The sequence below is a fragment of the Pongo pygmaeus genome, chromosome 6 (assembly GCF_028885625.2).
Source record: "Pongo pygmaeus isolate AG05252 chromosome 6, NHGRI_mPonPyg2-v2.0_pri, whole genome shotgun sequence".
Classification (NCBI taxonomy): domain Eukaryota; kingdom Metazoa; phylum Chordata; class Mammalia; order Primates; family Hominidae; genus Pongo; species Pongo pygmaeus.
Genome location: NC_072379.2, coordinates 79,524,860 through 79,546,873, shown reverse-complemented (window position 1 = coordinate 79,546,873; position 22,014 = coordinate 79,524,860). Strand labels below are relative to the sequence as shown.

Below are 22,014 nucleotides of genomic sequence, written 5' to 3'. Positions count from 1 at the left end.
GGAAATTTTTATTCAGCAAAGCTTCCAAGCACACACACTTTTTTGGACAATGTTTTGCAGAATAGATACTTCAGCCACAAATATGTAAACGAAGAGGCCAGAGGCCATTTAATGCCTTGTATCACTGACAGTGCAAAAAAGCATTTTCAAACAATTGTCTACTCAGCAAAAATGTAACCATAAGAGCTACTTTTCCCTACAAGTATGAAAAATAAACTACGTGATTGCTTGTTTTTTTAATAAAAGGGAATAGCTATATTCTTACATTTTAGTTCATCAATGTAGAAACCTCACAAGTAGAAAAATCAACTTATGCATTAAATCTACCTTCGTTTATTTCAGATACAGAAAAACAAAAAGAACATGAATAAAGCATACCTTTGGTCCTCGAATAGAAAGTCCAGGTTCTCCTTTAAATCCAGGTATCCCAGGTCCTCCTCTATCTCCCTGTACATTTCAAATAACATTTCACAGGCTACAGTTGTGCGAGAAATCACAAGCACACATAGCAAAAAAAACCATTGGCCACTCTGTAAAGAGCTTAATCTGTCCATCTCAGACCTTGAGATAGCATATTCTTCAAACATATTTGAGGGGAATTTCAAATCCTAAGTAAATAACGCCTATCAGTAAAGACTATTACTGCTGTTGGGAGAAAGTCCATTGAAATAATATGTGGCAATTCAGACTCAAATATTTAGACTTTAAGAATGGCTGAGAATGCTCTTAAAATTGAGTGAAGGCCAGGCACAGTGGCTCACACCTATAATTCCAACACTTTGGGAGGCCAAGGCAGGCGGGTCACTTGAATCCAGGAGTTCAAGATGAGCCTGGCCAACATGGCAAAACCCCGTCTCTACTAAAAGCACAAAAATTAGCCAGGCATGGTGGCACATCTGTAATCCCAGGTATTTGGGTGGCTGAGGCAGGAGAATCACTTGAGCCCAAGAAGTGGAGGTTGCAGTGAGCCAAGATCGCACCACTGCACTCCAGCCTAGGGGAAAGAGTGAGACTCTGTCTCAAAAAATAAACCAGTCAACCAACCGGAGTGGATTATCTCTTCTGCTAAACTCTACAATTATAAATCCTGGTAGATTCTTCTGAATAAATGTTCTAAATTCTTACCTGCATTAGGGTTTAGGATTTGGAAGACGTAATGAAGGGTAAAGTGACAAGCTTGGGACCAAGAGCACAAAATCTGGTTTCTAGTCCTAACTCTGCTGCTGGCTGTAGTTTGCTTATCTGTGAAGTTTCAGAGTTAAACTGAATCATTTCTAAGGCTCTTCCAAAACTAAAATTCTAGTTCACTGGTATCATGATTTTTTTTCTCCAACTGCCAAAGGGTCAAGAAAAAGAAAATAATCCCCAAGAATATATACCTTTGGCCCAGGTGGTCCAGGAATTGACGTTCCAGGCATTCCAAAAGGGCCCATAATGCCCGGTTCACCCTTAAAAAGAGCAAAATGCTCACTACATTTCAAGCAGAGAAAGCACATATAGAGACAATATTAAGAAAAGTATAGAAATGTCTGCAGATTTTTAAATTATATTATGACCTCTGTCTGTTTCAAAGACCAATGTGAAAATAATTTGAGCATCTTTTGTAAACCACTGCTAAAGTTATTGACTAGTAAGATTTCAGTGCTTTTAAATAACTATGTTCAATTAATCACTGAATGTTAAGAACATTTTATCTCTTGTGCAGCCTCTTATTAGCTAATAAAAATTAAGCAATTCATGGTGCTTCCCTTTTGTGTTGTATGCTGGAAAGCTCAAAGAGAATTTTTTTTTTCAATATAGCAATTATCTTCAGCAAATGTTTTAGGGTGTACTTCTAGGTTATAACTTTTTTCTTTGTTGTTTTATTTTAATGACCAAAGGTATAATAGTCTTCCATTCTATGTTATCTCACATCCTTTTTAAGAAGTAGACCCCCTATGGGCTGGGTGTGGTGGCTCACACCTGTAATCTCAGCACTTTGGGAGGTCAAGGCTGGCGGATCACTTGAGGTCAGGAGTTTTGAGGCCAGCCTGGCCAACATGGCAAAACCCCATCGCTACTAAAAATACAAAAAACTATAGCCGAAATTAGCCAGACATGGTGGCATGTGCCTGTAATCCCAACTACTCAAGAGGCTGAGGCAGGAGAATCACTCAAACCCTGGACCCAGAGGTTGCAGTGAGCTGAGATCGCACCACTGCACTCCAGCCTGAGCAACAGAGCAAAACGCTGTCTCAAAAAAAAGAACCCCTTTGATTTTAAAAAATGACATTTTTAATAGAAAATTTTAAACATTTAGTGGGGGAGATGTCTAATATTTAGAGTCTCAAAGACTCGATCTGGAGCAACAGGTAATTTTTCTGTTCCATCTGTATCTAGATAAGTGATTATCAGATTTTAGAGAGCAGAGGAATTATCAGGAAAGTTTGGTAATGCACAGTTCTGGGTTCAAACTCCAGAGATTCCGATTCAATAGCTCTAGAGGTTGGGGCCCAGGATGATGAAATTTTATGAAGCACCCCTGGTGAAAAACACTGTTCCAGAGCAATTGCCACCGCACACCACAAGGTGTTCCAAATGACCCACTGGGATATAAAGAAAATATTACTTGTCTCTATATTTTTATCTCATCTATTAAAATTTCAATTATTTATATAAATTCATAACATATTAGTATGATAGCTTATAAATAAAAATTACAATTAAAAAATTAAAAATCTGTGGCATGTGATCAAAATTTTACTGGAGGGGTTTATAATCAAAACAGTTTGGAAACTACTTCTCTACAGTAGGTGGGCCAAATCCAGCCCACCCCCTTGTTTTGTACAGCCTTGAGCTATGAACGGCTTTCACATTTTCAAGTGGTCATTATACAAATAACTACATAATATCTTCCATTTTGCCTTTTGGGCCACAGGAGCTAAAATATTTACTATCTGGACCTTCACCAAAACAAACAAAAAACACTGTGGAGATGAGTCATGGAGAATGAGCGATTTCTATGCTATGTCTAAACATGACCCTCTAGGTTCTCAGACTGCTGACTAATCCTGCCTCCGTCTGACTCATGTCCTCTGAAAATTCAATTGCATGAGCTTCCTATTCAGTCATCCTGCTTCCTCCAGCAGGGACTCCATCAGTCAGATTCACCAGTGATGACTCCTGCCCGGGGCCGTGTTCATCTTCAGAGCTGAAGCCTCCCACTGTATTGATTAGCCAATACAACCAACCAACTGAGCACACTGGCCCACTGAGACCCAATTCTTGCCAAGGCATGTATGTGCCAGTCCTTAAATCCAGACCTGGAAGGCAATGGCACAGGATATGACAAGAATTGGGAAACACATAAAACCCCCATCCAAGCCTTTGACAAAGGAACAGAACATGAACCTGTTAAAATTCTTCACTAAAACCAAAGGAAAATCAAAATTATGTCTCTAGATTTAATTTTACTTCTTTTTTCAAAAAAAGAGGTCAATTACTTTTATACTATGAAAAGTATCATGGAGAGCATTAAAATACAGGTCTTAAAGACCCTGTATTAAGGGGTGATTATGCTTTAACATATGGCAATTCTTCACCTTCATCTTTAAAAACAGCTTTATTTCAAAACACAGAAAAACGTTCACTTTGAAATAGAGTAACTAGGACATAAAGACTAATCTGTTATTAATACTAATACATAGTATTATAATACTAATACATAGTATTATAATACTAATACATAGTATTATAATACTAATACATAGTATTATAATACTAATACTATTATATTAATACTAATACTAATACTATTATAATACTAATACTAATACATAGTATTAGTACATAGTGTTACATAGTGGCACTTCCCATAATGTGCTTCTTGAACTCCCTGCAGCACAGGGCATTTACTTGAGAAGCACAGATTCCTGGGCTCACTCACCTACTGAATCCAGAGAGCTGAGGATGGTAACAAGAAATCTGGATTTGTAATCATCCCCAGGTGATACCGATGGACACTGAATGGACACTGAAGTTTAAGAGTCACTGGTATACAGGTGATGTTTTGTTTTGTATCTGATCTTGTTAGCACCATTTTTTTAAAATGTGCTTTTTAATCATCTAGTCCTAAAATATACTCCTTGTCTCTTTCTCACAATTAGTATCTTTCTAGAGACATGAACTCTTAGGTTTGCAGTTTCTGTTTCCTGACACATTCAAATGACCTTAATGTTGGGTCTCTGAGGCTAAGTCAGGACACATACTTAATTGCTCATCTCACAATTCCTTTCGCTTCTTCCTCAGCACCCTGTTATCAACAATTTACCAGGACATAGATCCCCTGCTTTCCATTTCACCATATTGATTTTTTTCTCTGAATAATTCGATGTATTCAACACTTAACTATATACCAGGAAATGTGCTAAGTGCTTTATTAACTCTTTTAGTCTTCACAACAACCCTGTGAAATAGAACATATTATCTTCTTTCTATAATTGAAGCGACTTGCTCCAAGAGGTTCATGGCACAGCAGGATGCAATCAGCCTTCCAAAGAAGGGCCTTCATCATCACTGTGCTGCCTCTCACTCTCAGGCTTTTGGGTTGTTTAGCAAAGCAAGATTATGAAGAACTGATACCTCCTATGGTCCCAATTTTATCCCAACTTCTGAATATTTGGTTGTTACTAGAGAGGACTGACAGACAAATTAGAAACATAAGTATTTCTATGAGTATTGCATATTTTATGCAATCTATTCCATTATATTGTGGTCTGGAATAGTATGTTTTCGATAGGTTTTTTATTTTGGGGTATTTGTTTTGTACTTTGTTGGGAAGGAAACAAGGAATCCAATTTTCAGTGGAAATCTAATACTATATTAAAACCAGACACAAATACAAACTCCTCAAAGCATAAGTCAGAATACAAGAAACGTACCTTTGGTCCTTCGGGCCCTGGAATTCCCCTCTGTCCTTGATTTCCTTTGCTCCCTTTCTTGCCTTCATCACCCTAACAAAATAATTATGAAAATATAGATTTTCATATGGTATTAGCAACCTCCCCTAACCTAGTAAGGACCATAGCGGAGCCAGATTCTCGACTAATACCAATTTTAAAGCGGTGTGCCCTGAGCACAGCTCAGTTGCACAGGATTTGTCAATGTTCTTGAGGAGATAGATGACTTCAGATTGTTCAGCCTTTACTATTTACTCAGTATGATTTGCTATTTTTCAAAAATCTAAGTTTTGTATCTTTCTTTTGGAACTTTTATTTGAATTTATAGTTCATTTTCACCCTTGGTCTATTAACAGATGGTTCTGAGACATTCACAGTTTCAGAAATGAGTACTATCTATGCTTTTTCATGCTGTTTTTCAATTTTTCTATTTCAGGTTTAAAACATGAAATGAGACATTTTAAAAATCACAGCCCTATTTCTTCCTCACTGGGGAGTCTAATTCTTTCCCCCAAAAGAGACCAATAGTTTTATTGGCAGGAAGATGCTTGAGCATTAACCTGGGGCAGAGCTAGGAACTGACTACTAGCTGTTGCCCAGCATGGTTGTGTAAAACAGTGCTCTCCCAAAAGAATTCCTTTACCTTCAAAACTATCTTTCAACTAGGGTTCAACTGCAAGGCGCCATATCCAGGGATGTACATAGCTCAACAAATGAAAAAAAAAAAAAAATTCCTCGTGGTCTGCAGCTGAGGCTATTTAAATATTTATAATATAAATTACTATGCCACGGTTTTTAAAGTTGAGCAACAGAATCACCTGGAGAGCTTGTTAGACCACAGATTGCTGGGCTCTCCACCCAGAGTTTCTGATTTAGTAGGTCTGCACTGAGGTCCAAGCATTTGCATTTTTAACATTCCCAGGTGATACTGATGCTGCTGGTTCAGGGACCACACTTTGAGAATCATTGGACTATACTAAGGTCATCAGCAAAGCAGGCACTTTATTTAGAAGAGATGACCTCCTATAGAATCCACAGAGGTTTCCCTGGTCCACACTAATGTAAAGCAGTGGCACCGGTGTAAAAAAAAGTTGAATGTCCAAATATCTTATTTCATTATCACTTACCAGTAGAGACAAAATTCAACCACAACTCTTTATTTTCTTCCCTCCACTACCACTAATTTAGGTTATTGACCTAAATCACCCCAGAAATGAACAGCAGGAACCCAATTACATGTAATAAATCACCAACACTGAACCATGGTATACCTGGGCTATGTAACATGTTCCTACCACTCTTCTCCAATAGCCTTTCATAAGCCACAAGTCACCTCAAGCCACAAATTCAGTAGCCTCTCTTTCCAATGCACATTCTTCTTGCCTTATTGGTGGCATCTGATACCACCCATTGCTTTCATCTTGAAATCCTTTCTCCTTGGTATCCCTAACATGCTACCATTCTGCCTATTCTGTTGAGTGCTTGTTCTCCAGCTACCTCACAATGTGGGGCTTAAACCTCAACTCTCTTCCTTAGAGACATTGTTCATTCTCACAGCTTCAATTATTAACTCCAAGCGCCTATTTTCCAAAAGCACTTCCTAAAAACAACAGTTCTCCTGAATGTTAGCAGATCGGCATTTCTAAAAGTATATTTCACGTGATGATGTTATCCCCTCCACCTCACCCAAAAAGGATCCCTGAGACTGGTAAATCAATAAATGAAAATGTTTAAAAGCCTACAAATATATTTAAATTTCATATCTTCACATTTAAGATTAAGGATTCAATTTTAGTGAGTATGCTCACAAGACATCAATTACTATTTTAGTAGAATTATGAATAGAACACTAATATGTATACACATTTTATTTTTACTTGACTTGTACATAATCCATAACAATCTTTACAAGGGAATTGATAACTGCACATAAAAATAGAAAGAAGGCCAGGCGCAGTGGCTCACACCCGTAATCCCAGCACTTTGGGAGGCTGAGGCAGGTGGATCATGAGGTCAGGAGTTCCAGACCAGCCTGGCCAATATGGTGAAACCCCATCTCTACTAAAAATACAAAAATTAGCTGGGTGTGGTGGCACACACCTGTAGTCCCAGCTGCTTGGGAGGCTGAGGCAGGAAAATCACTTGAACCAGGGAAGCAGAGGTTGCAGTGAGCTGAGATCGTGCCACTGCACTCCAGCCTGGGGGACAGAGTGAGACTCCATCTCAAAAAAAAAAAAAAAAAAAAAAAAATTGCAGGAAGACCTGGAATCTTAGAGGCTATAGGTTATGTCACTAGTGGTCTTATCCTATTGATGAATTTGTATAGTCTCATCTTAATATATAAAAATGTTATTCAACTAGCATTTCTACAGTGTTTAAAATAAATTTATGCCAAGTTGTGAAATGAAATGGCCATTCAATAAAGTGATATGTCTTACTGCATGAGATTTTATAAATAAAGAAAATTTATGGACTGTCAAATCTCAACGACGTATCTCAAGGCTTCTTTTCCTTCCTATGTGTTTTTTAAATGTCAATCTGACCATTTATTGAGAAAACGTGTGTGAAACTCTTCTCCATGCTGGGTCTTACAATAGATGTTAGGAAAATAAAAGTGAATCATATATGCTTGCTGTCTTCCAAAAGCTTGCAAGATAATATTCATACTTTTAGCCAGACATAAACACATTGACATAGTAAGAATAACAATCAAATTTCTTCTAAGTTGGCCCCTCAGTATGAGGACCAGAACACAGGCTGCTTCCTCCAACACTGTCATTTCCATACCTTGGGGCCAGGCTGTCCTTTTCCAGGTGGTCCTTCCGGGCCTCTTGCTCCCAGAAGCCCTGCTTCTCCCTAGAGAAAATGACACTGATGTCTTAGCTGACCCTCCAGTAGACAGACAGTGTGTATCATTCCACCTTGTCTCCTTTTATCATCAGTGGATTCACACCATACCTTCACTCTAGTCTCAAAATCAATTTGGAAGTTTATAAACTTGAAATAAAGTAACATCAAACTCCAGTTTAACTCAGAGCAGCTGGAATATCATGAAAAAGTAATTTCTCAGCCAATTTCCAAAGCAATAAGCTCATTTTCGTTTGGCTTTTCATTCGCATTTGGTAGATTTTTTAAAAAACAGGGAAGACCTTCAGCCTTTCCATCTGCTGTTTTTTTGCTACTTTTATTGAAAAATGAGTATTTCAAATGTCAACTCAAAATACTTCAGGAAATCTTTACAATGGCCTCATTTCCTGAATGCATTTACAGACTCGCCTCTTGGGGGGGCACGGGGAGTGGCTTTCTCTTAAGTTTAAATTAATGTGCTTTCTAGAAATCCTGAAGAAACTAGGCCATAACCAAAACACCAGACAGAAGGCAGAGGATGCGAGACACTATCTCAGCCTTGGAATAGGCCACTCCTTCTCTCAGGGATAAGTGAAAAGGGACATTTGGGATTGTGAGATATTTTTTCTTAAAGAGACTAAGTTTGTCCTGAATGGTTCAATTCGAGCTCCTGTAGGACCAAGATATCAGTTTGGTTCAATAGTTCCTACTCCAGAAATACGAAAAACTTGGTGTTACCTTCTTCCCTGCAGCTCCATCTTCTCCTGGTACTCCTGGTTGTCCTGGCAGCCCTATTGAGCCTGGCTCTCCCTGGTGGATGAACAAATATTTTATTTCCCAAAAGTTCATACCTCCATTCTGAGGTACTTGCAATTGGATGTATCTTACAGTGTCTGAGAAAAGCCTCCGAGAAATCTGATTAGCAATTAATACTAAACTATTTGATCTTGGGAAGCTACTTAACATCCCTAGGCCTTAGTTTTTTATTCTATTTTTATGGGCTGAATTGTGACTCCAAAAACATATGTTGACATCCTAACTCTTTGTACCTGTGAATGTAACCTTAATTGGAAACATGGTCTTTGCAGATTTAATCAAGTTAAAATGAAGTCATTACAGGGGGCCCTAATTCAGTATAAAAGGTGATATAATTTGGCTCTGTGTCCCCACCCAAATCTTATTTGAATTGTAATTCCCAGTGTTGGAGGAGGGGCCTGGTAGGAGGTGATTGAGTTATGGGGGTGGACCTCCCCCTTGCTGTTCCCATTGTAGAGTTCTCATGATATCTGGTTGTTTAAAAATGTGTGTGTAGCATGCCCCACTTCACTCTCTCTCACTCTCCTGTTCCTCCATGTGAAGATGTGCCTGCTTCCCCTTCTCCTTTTGCCAGGATTGTAAGTTTCCTGAGGCCTCCCAAAAGCCAAGCAGATGCCAGCATCATGCTTCCTGTGCAGCCTGCCGAACTGTAAGTCAATTAAACCTATTTTCTTTATAAATTACCCAGTCTCAGGTAGTTATTTAAAGCAATGAGAAAATGGACTAATACAACGGGTACTATAAGAAGAGGAAAATACCTCTTGAAGACAGACACACAGGGAGAGCACTGTGTGACAAGAGAGGCAAAGACTGGAGTGAGCATCTGCTAGGCAAGGCATGCCAGGGGTTGACAGACACCCTGAGAAGCTAAGACGAGACCAGGAAGCAATCTCCCTTACAGGTTTTAGAGAAAGCATAACCCTGCAGACTAATTTTGGACTTCTAGCCTCTAGAACTGTGAGACAATAAATTTCTGTTGTATTAAGCCACTCAGTTCCTAGTACTTTCTTACATCAGCTCTAGAAAACTAATATAAAAGTGAAATAACAAATTTGTGCCCTAACAACACTTCCAGCGCTAATATTCAGTAATTCCACTTGCTTTCGAGTTAATTTACGATTAGTAATAAATCCTTTAAAATGTTCAGGAAAAGAAATACGCTACTTTCAATCAGTTTAAAGCATCTTTATGGCATTTATTAATAGCAACAAAATGGAAAATAATTGAAAGCAACTTCAACTAACCTAAACAAGCCAGTGGAAAAAAACACAGTAAATCTAACACTAAGTAGATGGAATGATAAAGATGAGAGAAGAAAATAATAAACTTGAAAACAAAAAGTAAGAAGATTCATAAAACTTAATGCCTTCTTTTTTTTTTTTTTTTTTTGAGATGGAGTTTCGTTCTTGTTGCCCAGGCTTGAGTTCAATGGTATGATCTCAGCTCACCGCTACCTCCGCCTCCCAGGTTCAAGTGATTCTCCTGCCTCAGCCTCCTGAATAGCTTGGATTACAGGCATGTGCCACCACACCTGGCTAATTTTGTATTTTTAGTAGAGACGGGTTTTCTCCATGTTGGTCAGGCTGTTCTTGAACTCCTGACCTCAGGTTATCCTCCTGCCTTAGCCTCCTAAAGTGGCGGGATTACAGGTGTGAGCCACTGTGCCTGGCTGGTAATGCCTTTTTAAAAACTAATAAAAGTAAATAAATTTCTAATAGGAATGATTAGGTTTTTTTAAAGATATCAATAAACAATATCAAAAATGAAAGATATAACTATATATAGTAAAAAATTTTTAAGTCATAGAAAATTGGTGATAATTTTTTCAAATGTATTGGAAAACAATAATAATCTTTGAGAAAAATATGAATTATATAAATGCTGTAAAAGAAATGAACAAGCTAGATAAACCAATAATATTAAATAAATTGAGTCAGTGATTAAAAGTCTCTACTTTCTCTCCCTCCAAGATCACAAGCTTAGTTGGTTTTACAGTCAAGACTTACCAAACTTCTAAACTTTTGAAGAACAGTTATTCCTTATCTTATACAAACAGTTCTAAAAAAAAATAGAAAAGAGGGAAGTCTACCTAATTTATTTTATGAGGCTTATAAAGCCTTTTCAAAAAAAATTATACAATGTCAAGACAAGAAAACAAAATTATAGACCATTCCCTCTAAGAGACATAGCACAATTTAAGCTTCCAATCAAATGCTTTAATTTCCTACAGTGCCTGTACAAAGTTTCCAGGTCGTAATGCAGGGATTGAGAAACCAGGGAAAGTTCAGGCATGTCTCTAACGAGACAAATATATATCTGGGTGAACCAAGGTATCAAAAGTTCACAGAGTAGATTACCAGAAAGAGTTACACAGAGAAAACTGTAAGTATCTGCTGAGCATCCATCTTGAGTATTCAGTTGAATACTGCTCAGTACATGTGTATGAAGAAACTACCCAAGGCCAGGAAACCAACCAACTTAAAGGATTAGAGAGAACTGACATTGAACCAGGAATAGTGCCTATTTCTACTGGCAAGAAATAAAACCTCACAATTCTGAGGGCATAAATTGGAGTTCTAAAAAGGGTCTTACCTCAACAGTGGGGAAAAATTAACCCTAGACTAAATGTTGCTGTAGTCTTACCTAATAAAACTTAAAAGCAAGACCAAAATGGGTCAATCTGTTTTCAAGTAACTAAAAAACATCCAAGAACAAAGCTCAAAATAGAGGAATACAAAAATATCCAACACAAAAAAAGGTAAAATTCACAATGTTGGGCATTCAATAAAAAAGTATTCAGCCGGGCATGGTGGTACATGCCTGTAATCCCAACTACTCAGGAGGCTAAAGCAGGAAGACAGCTTGAGCCCAAGAATTCAAAGCAAGCCTGGGCAACATAGCAAGACCCCACCTTTTAAAATATTAATATTAATAATAATATTTAATTTAAAAATAAAAAATAGGCATTCAAAAAGGCTGAAAAATATAGCACTTTGTGTTGAGAAAAATCAATCCATTGAAACTTACCCAGAAATAACACCAGTAGTAGAATTAGGAGGTAAGAACATTAAAACAGTTATTATGACTATATTCCATACAGTCAAGAAACCAGAGGAAATTTAAAGCATGTTAAATAGACAAATGAAAGATATATGAAGGATACAAATTAAAATTTTAGATTTGAAAATTATGATGTATGAGATAAAAAACACTGGACAGAATTAAAAGCTGATTACTGTCATGGAAGAAAAGATTAGTGAAATAAAACATATAGCAATAAAAGCTATCCTAAATTAAACACAGAGAGAAAAGAGACTGAAAAAGAATGAGCAGAGCACCAGTGAACTGTGAAATAACCTGAAACATCCAAATAGCCTGGCCAACATTACTAAAGCCCATCTCTACTAAAAAATACAAAAATTAGTCAGGAGTGGTGGTGCCGCCTGTAATCCCAGCTACGTGGGAAGCTGAGGCACTGGGATCTCTTGAACCCAGGAGGCAAGGCTGCAGTGAGTCAAGAGCATGCCACTGCACTTCAGCCTTGGTGAAAGTGAGACTCTGTCTCAAAACAAAAATAAAATCCAAATATAAGTAAAACTGGAGTTCCTGAGGTGAGGAATTGCTATTTCATGAAATACTGGCCAAATGTTTTCCAAATGTGATGAAAACTATAACTCATAGATCTAAGAATATCAGTGAACCAAGAATATCAATGAACTTCAAGCACAAGAAACATATCTAAGGCACATTATAATCACACCACTCAAAACCAGTGATGTACAGAAAATCTCAAAAGCAGCCAGAGAAAAAAAGACATGTCGTGTAGAGAAACAAATATAAGGATAACAACAGATTTCTCATCAGAAACAATGTAAGTGAGAAGACAATAGAACAGCATCTTAAAAGTACTAAAAGAAGAAAAAGCAACTGCACACTATAATTCTATAACCAGAAAACATAATAAGCAAAGATTTTTTTTTTTGGAAGTTGATTTGGCAATTTCTTGGAATGCTAAATGAATACCTACCTTCTGACCTAGCCATTTCACTTCTAGGTGTTTACCCAAGAAAAATAAAAACAAATGTCCATACAAACACATATATAAATGTTCATTTATAACATTTTATTTATAATAAAATTTATACAAATTTATAAAATTTATTAAAAATTTTTATTTATAATATTCCAAATCTGGAAAAAAACAAAATTTATACACAAGTGAATGGATAAACAAATTGTGGTATATCCATATAATACAATACTATTCAGCAATATAAAGGAATGAACTGTTCATATATATGCTACAACATGGATCTTAGAATGATTTTGCTGCATTAAAAAAAGCCAGAAAGTATCATATAGTATATAATTCCATAAAAATCTAGAAAATGCAAACTAGTCTATGATGACAAAAAACAGATCAATGGTGAGCGGATAATTGGAAAGCAGATCTGTGGGAAGCATATTAGTGAACATAGAAGTAGTTACAGAGGGATAGAAGGACAGATGGTAACTTCTGAGGGTTACAGAAATATTTATCATCTTGATTGCAGTGATGATTCCAAGGGTATATACATATCTCAAAGCACCAAATTGTATACTTTAAACATGTGCATTTATTATATGCCAATCAGATAATACATAGTTATTAAAATAAAAGCAAAAATCCTGAATAAAAGATTAGTCAGTTGAATGATCATCATAAAAAAGTACACATAATGAATTGAGTTTATCTCAAGAATGCAAGGATGGTTTGACATCTGAAAACTCTGTAAATGTAATGTATCGTATTAACAAGTTAAAAGTGGAAAACAACTCAATTATCTTAGTAGATGCATAATTTGATAAAATCCAGTAATCATTTATATTTAATAAGTAACATTTGGTACAACCAAAAAAGAAGGGAGCTTCCTTAACCTAATAAAGGGTATCTATCAAAAACTTTCAGCAAACATCACACTTAAGAGTGAAATTTTAGAAGCACTTCTTTTGAAGTCATTTCTTTTAAACATTGTACAAGTGATCCTAGCAGTACAAAATGATAAAAAAAAAATAATAATAAAAGAAGAGCTAAAAATAATAGGTAAAACTTTATTTTCAGATAATATGATTGTGTACATAGGGACTGAAAAAGCAAGAGAGTCCACAAACAGATTTCACAGGGTGGCTGGATACAAAATCAACATGCCAAAAAACAAAACAAAACAAAACAAAAAAACTTCTCCTATAGACCTATACTAGTTAGTTAAAAGATATAGAAAAAAAATTCACAATTACAAAAATTTCTTCAAGGTATCTGGAAATAAATTTAACTAAAAAAGTACAAGACCTTTATGGAGAAAATTACAAATATTTTCTTGAAAAATTACAGCTTTACTCTGTGGTATGAAAGACTTGCTATATAATTTGTAGATTTAGTGCAAACCAAATGGGGTATCCTGTTAAATTTGACAAGCCAACCCTAAAACATGTATCTTAGAGTCAATAATAACCAAGAAAGAAGATGAGAGTATTTTTCCTTTTAGATGACAAAACATATTATAAACCTATTATAATCAAGACAAGGAGGTAATAGCACTGAGAAATATAAATAGACAAATGGAGTAGACTAGACAGCTCAGGTGCTGATACTCAAAATATGGAAGCTTGATATTATATGAAAGAGGTGGTACTGCAAATCAGTGTGGTAAAGATGGACTATTCAATAACTGATTCTGAGGTACTTGCTTATTTATAGTAATAAAAAATAGATCCCTATATTAACCCATACACAAAAATAAATTCCATGTGGGTTAAATACCTAAATTTTAAAAACAAAACACTAAAATTTTCAGAAAAAAATGCATAAGAATATCTTTATGAATCTCAGGTCAAGAAATATTTTAAAATAATATTCAAAAATCACAAATCATAAAGGGATAGAAATATATCACAATTTAAAACTTCTGTATACCAAGAAGTACTCTAAGTGAAAAAAATAAGTCACAGCCTAGGAGAAGATATTTGCAGTTTGTATAACACAATAAGATGTATTTGTACACACTTCATATTTGCACAGATTTAGAGAAAGGAACATCATCACCTATTGCTAGCAGGAAGGTAAACTGGCACAAGCATTTTGGACAAGATTTTTGCAGTATCAAAATTGAAGACTCGCCTGCTCTATGATCTTCCCATTCTACCTCTAGCTGTCTATCTTCTACAAGTCAAGAAACTTGTCCTCCAACGTGTACAAAAGGAAACAGAATGTTTGTGGCAGCATTGTTGGCAAAAGCAAAAAGAATGACAAGCAATTTAAATATCCACCACCATGAAGATGAATAAATATAAAATGAGATATTTTCATACACTGGAATACTATAATGCGATTAATATCAATGAATTAGAGGCATACAAAAACACAAATAAAACATAAGGCTGACTATAAATATATTGCAGAATGATATATCATGTAAAGTTTAAGGACACAAAAAAAGTGATATATGGTTTATGGATAAAAATGTGTGGGAAATTATAAAAACTTCAAAAGAATGATAAACACCAAATTCATGATAATGATTATGTGTGAGGAGAGAAGGGAGGGCAGGGGGATTGGGGAGTGCCAGCAGGGACCTTCAGCCACATCTACAATGTTTCTTTTAAAAAGTCTAGAGTCAGTGTGGTAAAACGTTAACATTTGATAAAGCTGGGCCATGGAATACATAGGTGCTCTTTGTATTATTCTCTGTATGGTGAGTATATTTGAAATACTTCATTTTTTTTTTTTAAGATGGAGTCTCACTTTGTGGCCAGGCTGGAGTGCAGTGGCGCGATCTCAGCTCACTGCAACCTCCGCCTCCCGAGTTCAAGTGATTCTCCTGCCTCAGCCTCCCGAGTAGCTGGGACTACAAGCACGCACAAATATGCCCAGCTAATTTTTGTATTTTTAGTAGAGACGGGGTTTCACCATGTTGGCCAGGATGGTCTCAATCTCTTGACCTCGTGATCCACCCGCCTTGGCCTCCCAAAGTGCTGGGATTACGGGTGTGAGCCACTACGCCCGGCTGAAATACTTCATTTTTTAAAGTAAGTTTAAGATTGCACATGTCATAAGTGGTGAAACTGAGATTTGAACTTGGGTAGTCTAATGGCTGAGCCTTACTATATCGTATATTGCCTCTCTGCAATTGATATATATATAACATAATATGTTTGTATACATACATACACAGAGGCATATATTACACATATGTACAAACATATATGTTAAACTTGGCACTTAGTATACTGTGTAGCACATGGAAACCATGTAAAAATGGCAGCTATTATTACTATATTAATACTTTTCTATCCTTTGTAATCATATGTTTATATATGTAACATGTATATTCTTCTTAGACCTACATCTTATATATTCTTCTAATACTCAAATGCTTGTAAGAATATGACAATAACAACAGAACAATGGGGAAGTTGAGTGCTCAACATGGCTCTCTAGATCCTATATAACTTCAGGATGAGTTACAGAAACTGTGAAGGGTAAACTAAGTATTTGTTCATTTATTCGGCAGTATTTATTGAGAATCTATCATGTCCCGAAAGCTGGGGATTCTATAATAAACCAAGATAAACAAAGTGCCACCCCAGTGGAGTATATATTGTAGAGCAGCACTGTCCAAGAGGAATATAAAGCAAGCCATACGTGTAATTATAGCTTTCGCAGTAGTAGTAGCCACACTTAAAAAGTAAAAGGAGCCCGTTATATAGAGTTAGATAACACATGCAGGGTCCGTACTGCAATTGGATATAAAGGAAACCTTATATAATATTACATAAAGTATCATATCACTTCTGAGCAGCAGTCAACTCACCTTTGGACCTTGTACTCCAATTCCCACTGGTCCTCGAGGGCCTGTAGGTCCCATTTGGCCTATTTCTCCCTAGTAAGAAAAGAGTTTAATACAGCAGCAAAGTGAAAATAATATATTCCTGCTGTTGATCTCCTAAAACTTGTCTTATATCAACAAAGTAAAACAGTTTCATGTGCTCAATTCATATATATTGCCTGAAATCCCTTCAGGGGGACGGATTTGCACCAGATTTGGAATATATGTAAATGAAAAATGTACATAATGTTTGATGTATATATGGTCTGACTTAAAATATAGGCCATATAGCATATGTGTACATGTGTATATGTGGTTGTTTATATTTCACTCTATTTTGTAAAAGATCTGAGTTGATCAAGCCTCCAAATATTTAACAAATATTTAACAAATATTTAACAAATATTCAAAATTGATTTTAAGGAGCCCCTTGTGGAGGGTATCTGGAAAAGATGGGCAGTTGCATTCTAGAACAACTAAAATTGGCACAGGAAAAGCCAAGGTAACTGCTGATCAAGAGCAATGTCATAAGCAGAGAACACAACTTAAGCCTTCAAGGACAAGCCCAAAATCAAAACTCTCAAGAATAGTCAGAGTGGTCCATTGAGCGGCTTCTCACACGGACAGCTCTAAGGAGTGTGTTCTAAGGTGAATAGTCTCAGAGAAGTATTTCATTTATTTAACAATGATTCATGATTCTTAGAAGCAATATTAAGGATAACTAGTTAAATAAGTGCCATGCTCCTCCTCAAGGAAAAAATAATAGTTCCAATCTATGAGACAGTTTGATTCCCAAGTACATAAAACATTTTTATTTGTTAGGTCATTTCTGACCCCATCTCTTTAGCTAAGGTTTTAGTAGTTGCATCTACTGTCAGAGTGGTGGTGAGAATGAAAATTAGCCAACCTAGAGAGACACATAACCACTGGTTGCCTCTATTAATATCACTGCTTGAGTTGCTAGAATAGGATCTCATAAGTAAAAGTAACAAAGAAAACGACAAATGAAAATTGTGTAAATAAAACTTTCTTAAAGCATAAAAAATACATATTACATTTTCTAAATTGTCAGGAATATCAGTAACATTTTGCATTAAGTAGAGATCTCTGATTTTTAAGTTCATTCTATCTGCTGTCTTCCCTTGCACTGGCACTGATCAGAAAACAGCAATTATACTATAGATATATTAAACTCCACTCTCATTTACAAAGTTACCTTGGAACCAGGTAAGCCTTGTCCTGGGGGCCCTTGTGGACCAGGTGGACCAAGAGGACCTTGGATTCCCTTTAAAATAAAATTTTATAAAATAGTGTTAGTGAAATTAAGTGGTTTCAAATCCTCTAAAGTGAAACTTTAGTTAATACCCCATAATAAGTTACTTATACTCAATAAGCATTTGTGGAGTGGGGTGCCAGGGGCTGCTAGTTAAACCACAATTTGCATTCTTCCCTATTTCCATATTAAGAGAAATTCTAGCTGGCCCATATGTCTGCCTAGAATAAAGACCACGTTTCTCAGTCCCTGTTGAAGCCAGGCGTGGCCATGTGGGCTAGATTCTAGCCAATGGGATGTGAATGAAGTGATGTGTGTAATTCCTGGTTCGTGCTAAAAGAAGAGGTATGCCTTCTCCTTCCCTTTTCCTCTTCTTCAGTAGCTGGAATTAAGAGAGGGTGACCATCCAGGATCATGCAGATGAGGAAAGCACCCTCAGTATGGCAGACTATCAAGACTGATTAATAGAGGCACTATATCAGCTTGGAGTTTTAAGTAAGGAAAATAAAATCACATCCAGTTAACCCATTTAATATCTCTGTCACATGCAAGCAAACCTATATCCCAATATATATGTATCCGGATGGTAAATTGAAGGTTTGACCTAGGCTCTAAGAAGCAATAGTTAGTAGATACCAAACTGTATCTACTGAACAAACTGTATCATGTTGTCCCAATATATATGTATCAGGATGGTAAATTGAAGGTTTGACCTAGGCTCTAAGAAGCAATAGTCAGTAGATACCAAACTGAAGAAGGTTCAAACACTTGACTCCCTCCTTCACAATATAAATGAGGTTTTTATACATGGGTATAAAAAGGGATATGCACATATGTGTACATGTGTATATGTGGTTGTTTATATTTCACTCTATTTTGTAAAAGATCTGAGTTGATCAAGCCTCCAAATATTTAACAAAAATCTGTGGGCCATTTAAGAGTTATTGTAAACATGTTGCTGGAAACAGAAGTTCCCTCATAAACCCATGAGGGAAAACATTCATTTTTATAAGAGAAATAGGAAGATCTAATATAACAAGAATTCAATGGATAAACACATCAAATTAAAGATAAGAACACTGAATAACTGCATAAACAGAGGTTAAATTTAAGTAGAATTTATATCATTTGTCTTAAAAGGTAAATACATTCTTTTCTTGCTCAGATCATTTTACAAATAGAGATTTCATTTTCAATAGAGATCAGCTCTATAAGGACACATCTACCTCGAAATTTTTTTTTCTTTTCGAAAAGAAGAAAAGTGGGTGAGAAAATGAAAGAAGTCCGAGAGTTTTGTTTTGTTTTTTTTCCCAAGCTGAAGAACAACAACCTCCACCAAGGAACAGCATTAAAGGCGACAGGAAACTGTAGGTAGGAGGTCCAGAATTCACAGGCCATCTGAACAGACTTGTCTTCGAACCTCATATTTAGCCCCATAGTGATCACTCGGCACCAGGAGCACCACAAGAACCAAGATGTGACAGCATTGTCCGACCACTTTTGGGATCAGTAAGCCCCTCCTAAAACCAACAAATAAACTACAAGTCTTCAGAATGTCGGCTGGTATCATCAAATCATGATATTTGAGTAGCCCAAACGTCCAGCTCTTAATTATTATCTAAATATTTATTTATACATTTATCTTGGCTTCTTCTGTACCTTAAGATTCCTAATATGTTAGACTAGGACCTCTGCCAATGGCAAGGGAAAAAGGAGTCATATCCAACTTTGCTGTTGTTTGGACTAACAAGAAAAGTAATAATAATAATAAATTAGCAGACAATTAGAAATAAACCCAAAGTGAATCTCAACAATGACATTTGGAATTATCTCATTTTTTAAATTTTTCCCTTCTCCCACTACCCTAGATACAGAAAGCACTATTCATTCTTTAAGCAAGAGAATAATCCAAACCTTACTCATAAATCTTAATCAAACCTGCCCTGCCACTTTCTAACCAGGAGATATTTAGCATAAAACTGGATTTGTGGGTCGCTTTGATTAATAAGACTGTGTAAGTATATGGCAAACAACAAAGTATATGGTAAACAAAAAACTACATGGTAAACAACAGTAGAGAGTACTGTAATACTATCTTCACATTATTTAGATTTATCACAATACCCAGATTTTCCAAAAGTTATCAGAAGATTTTGGAAATGGTTCTAATCACGAATGTAGACATTCTTACAGATCTTTCTTTTCTTCTCACCAAGAGGGGCCAGGTGTCATTTTTAAATTATATCTGTGGTTTGCTTCTATTCCAGAAGTTTGCCCCTTAAACTAAGTGGTTACCTCTGATCCTGGTCCAAGTTTTAACTATAATACTTTTTTAAAAAATTGGTATGTGGCTACTTAGAGTGGTTGGTAGGGGGATATTACTCTATTCCATTGGGAGAGAGTGGGATTTAATTTTCACAAAGCTTCAAGGAGAAAAAAATACACAAACCAGCAGGTATGTAAACTATTGTTCCCAAGGGGAACTAAAAATATTGCACCAAAACATTTACCTTGTTAATTAGGTTTTAATGTTAAAAGTCACAGCATCAAGAAACACACTACTTATTTTTCAAGCCTTTGGAAGTTCTAAAAAATAAAATCTTCTCATGAAACCATCTTATCCTGCCCTATATTCACTTCTGGACTTATACTCCATTGCAATTAACTGTCAAATATACTCATAGATGTTTGCAGGACTGGCCTTCAATGAAGACCAGGATTAGGCTGGAATGTTCTGCACTGAAGGGAAAGGAAGAATGCATTAATTACCTGTTCCCCTTGACTCCCGATTCCAGGGATACCCATCGGTCCTTGGGGTCCCACAGGTCCCATATCCCCCTGCACAGAAAATAAGCCAGGAAATAAAACAATAAAATAAAATCTTATTATTTCATACTTTGCTAACCTGGAATTGGGCTATGTTAAAATCTATCTTTATACTATAAAAAAAGTTCAACATGGAAAATTATAAAACTTTATTTTATTCCTTTTAAACAGTTTATAATTCAAATTCTGCAAAATAGTAAATGACATTTTTGCTATTCAGTCTAAGTTGGTGAGCATTTGTATAGGCTTATATTTATCAATCATTTTTCTCACAGACAAAAATTCCTGAATAGTTGTTATGACACAAACATCTCCTGCTAAGATTGCAACAGAAATATTTAAAAGTAGAAAATTCATAGGATATAATGAAAATAGAATGAGAGATAAATTGAAGAAAAATATTTTTACATTTTCTAAATACCCTTTCCCTCCAAATCTTATTTAAAATGCATTTTGAAAATGAAGAAATGATCTCAAGTGAATGCAGCAAAATTAAAGAGCCCTATTTTCTTCTTCCATGAAATTGAGAAAACAAAATTAAAGTTACCAGCAAGAAGAACATAATTCATTCTTTCTGTGTCTTTATACAGATGTTTGTTGAGTGCCCATTATAAGCCAGAAAGTGTTCCAAACACTAGGAAAACAACAGTGACCAAAACAGCTCAAAATCTCTGTCCTCCATCGAGCTTAGATTTTAGTAGAGGAAACAAGATGGTAAACAAAACAGGTAGATAAAATAACTAGTATGTTGAATAATACGTGTGAAGGAGAAAAATTAATCAGGGAAGAGAGGAGGCAGCGATGATTTTGGTTAAGATGTCCAGAGATGACGTCACTGATGAGAGGGAATGAGCCAGGTAGAAACCCAGAAGAAAAGCATTCCAGGCAGAGAAACAGCCAAAGCAAAGATGATGCCTGACATGTTCCAGAAAGAGCAAGGAGACAGTGCGGGTGGAACCATCTCCATGAGGGAGAGCTGTAGACAATGAAGTCAGAGAATTATGGCAGTGGAGTCAGGTAGAAGGATCAGTGGGGCATTTGAGACCACTGTAAGGACTTGGCTATTCTCTGAGTAAGTTAGGAAGCCACTGGAGGGTTTTGAGAAGGGAAGTGAGAGATCTGACTTGGTTTTTAAGGCCCCATCTGGAAGCTGTATGGAGAACAGACTGAAGGAGGTCTACATGAGACATGATGGGGCACAAACCAGAATGTTGAGAGTGGAGGTGGTGGGGAGTGCTCAGAACCTGGATAATGTTGAAGGTAGAGTGATGGGATTTGCTGAGGACTGAGAGGACTCTTGGCAGAACAGAGTTGTCATTGACCGAGAAGCAGCAGCCTGAGAGAAAAGCAAGGTTTGAGGTGGAGGGTGATATCAGGAGTTCAGTTTTGGACATGTTTAGTTTGAGATCCCTAAAATGAACATCCAAATGGAGATATCAAGTAGGTGGGA

The 22,014-nt window shown here is 36.3% G+C and overlaps 1 protein-coding gene across 1 annotated transcript in view; it reads right to left on the bottom strand.

Annotated features, from left to right (window-relative positions):
• COL28A1 (collagen type XXVIII alpha 1 chain) overlaps positions 1-22,014 on the bottom strand; it is a 164,083-nt gene that overhangs the window by 69,081 nt on the left and 72,988 nt on the right. The window contains exons 16-23 of the mRNA XM_054496646.2: positions 20,508-20,576; positions 17,682-17,750; positions 16,451-16,519; positions 8,523-8,594; positions 7,725-7,793; positions 4,920-4,991; positions 1,380-1,448; positions 379-447 (exon numbers count right to left, since the gene is read on the bottom strand). Of these exons, the coding sequence (XP_054352621.1) occupies positions 379-447; positions 1,380-1,448; positions 4,920-4,991; positions 7,725-7,793; positions 8,523-8,594; positions 16,451-16,519; positions 17,682-17,750; positions 20,508-20,576 (558 nt within the window). The remainder of the gene's footprint in view (positions 1-378; positions 448-1,379; positions 1,449-4,919; positions 4,992-7,724; positions 7,794-8,522; positions 8,595-16,450; positions 16,520-17,681; positions 17,751-20,507; positions 20,577-22,014) is intronic.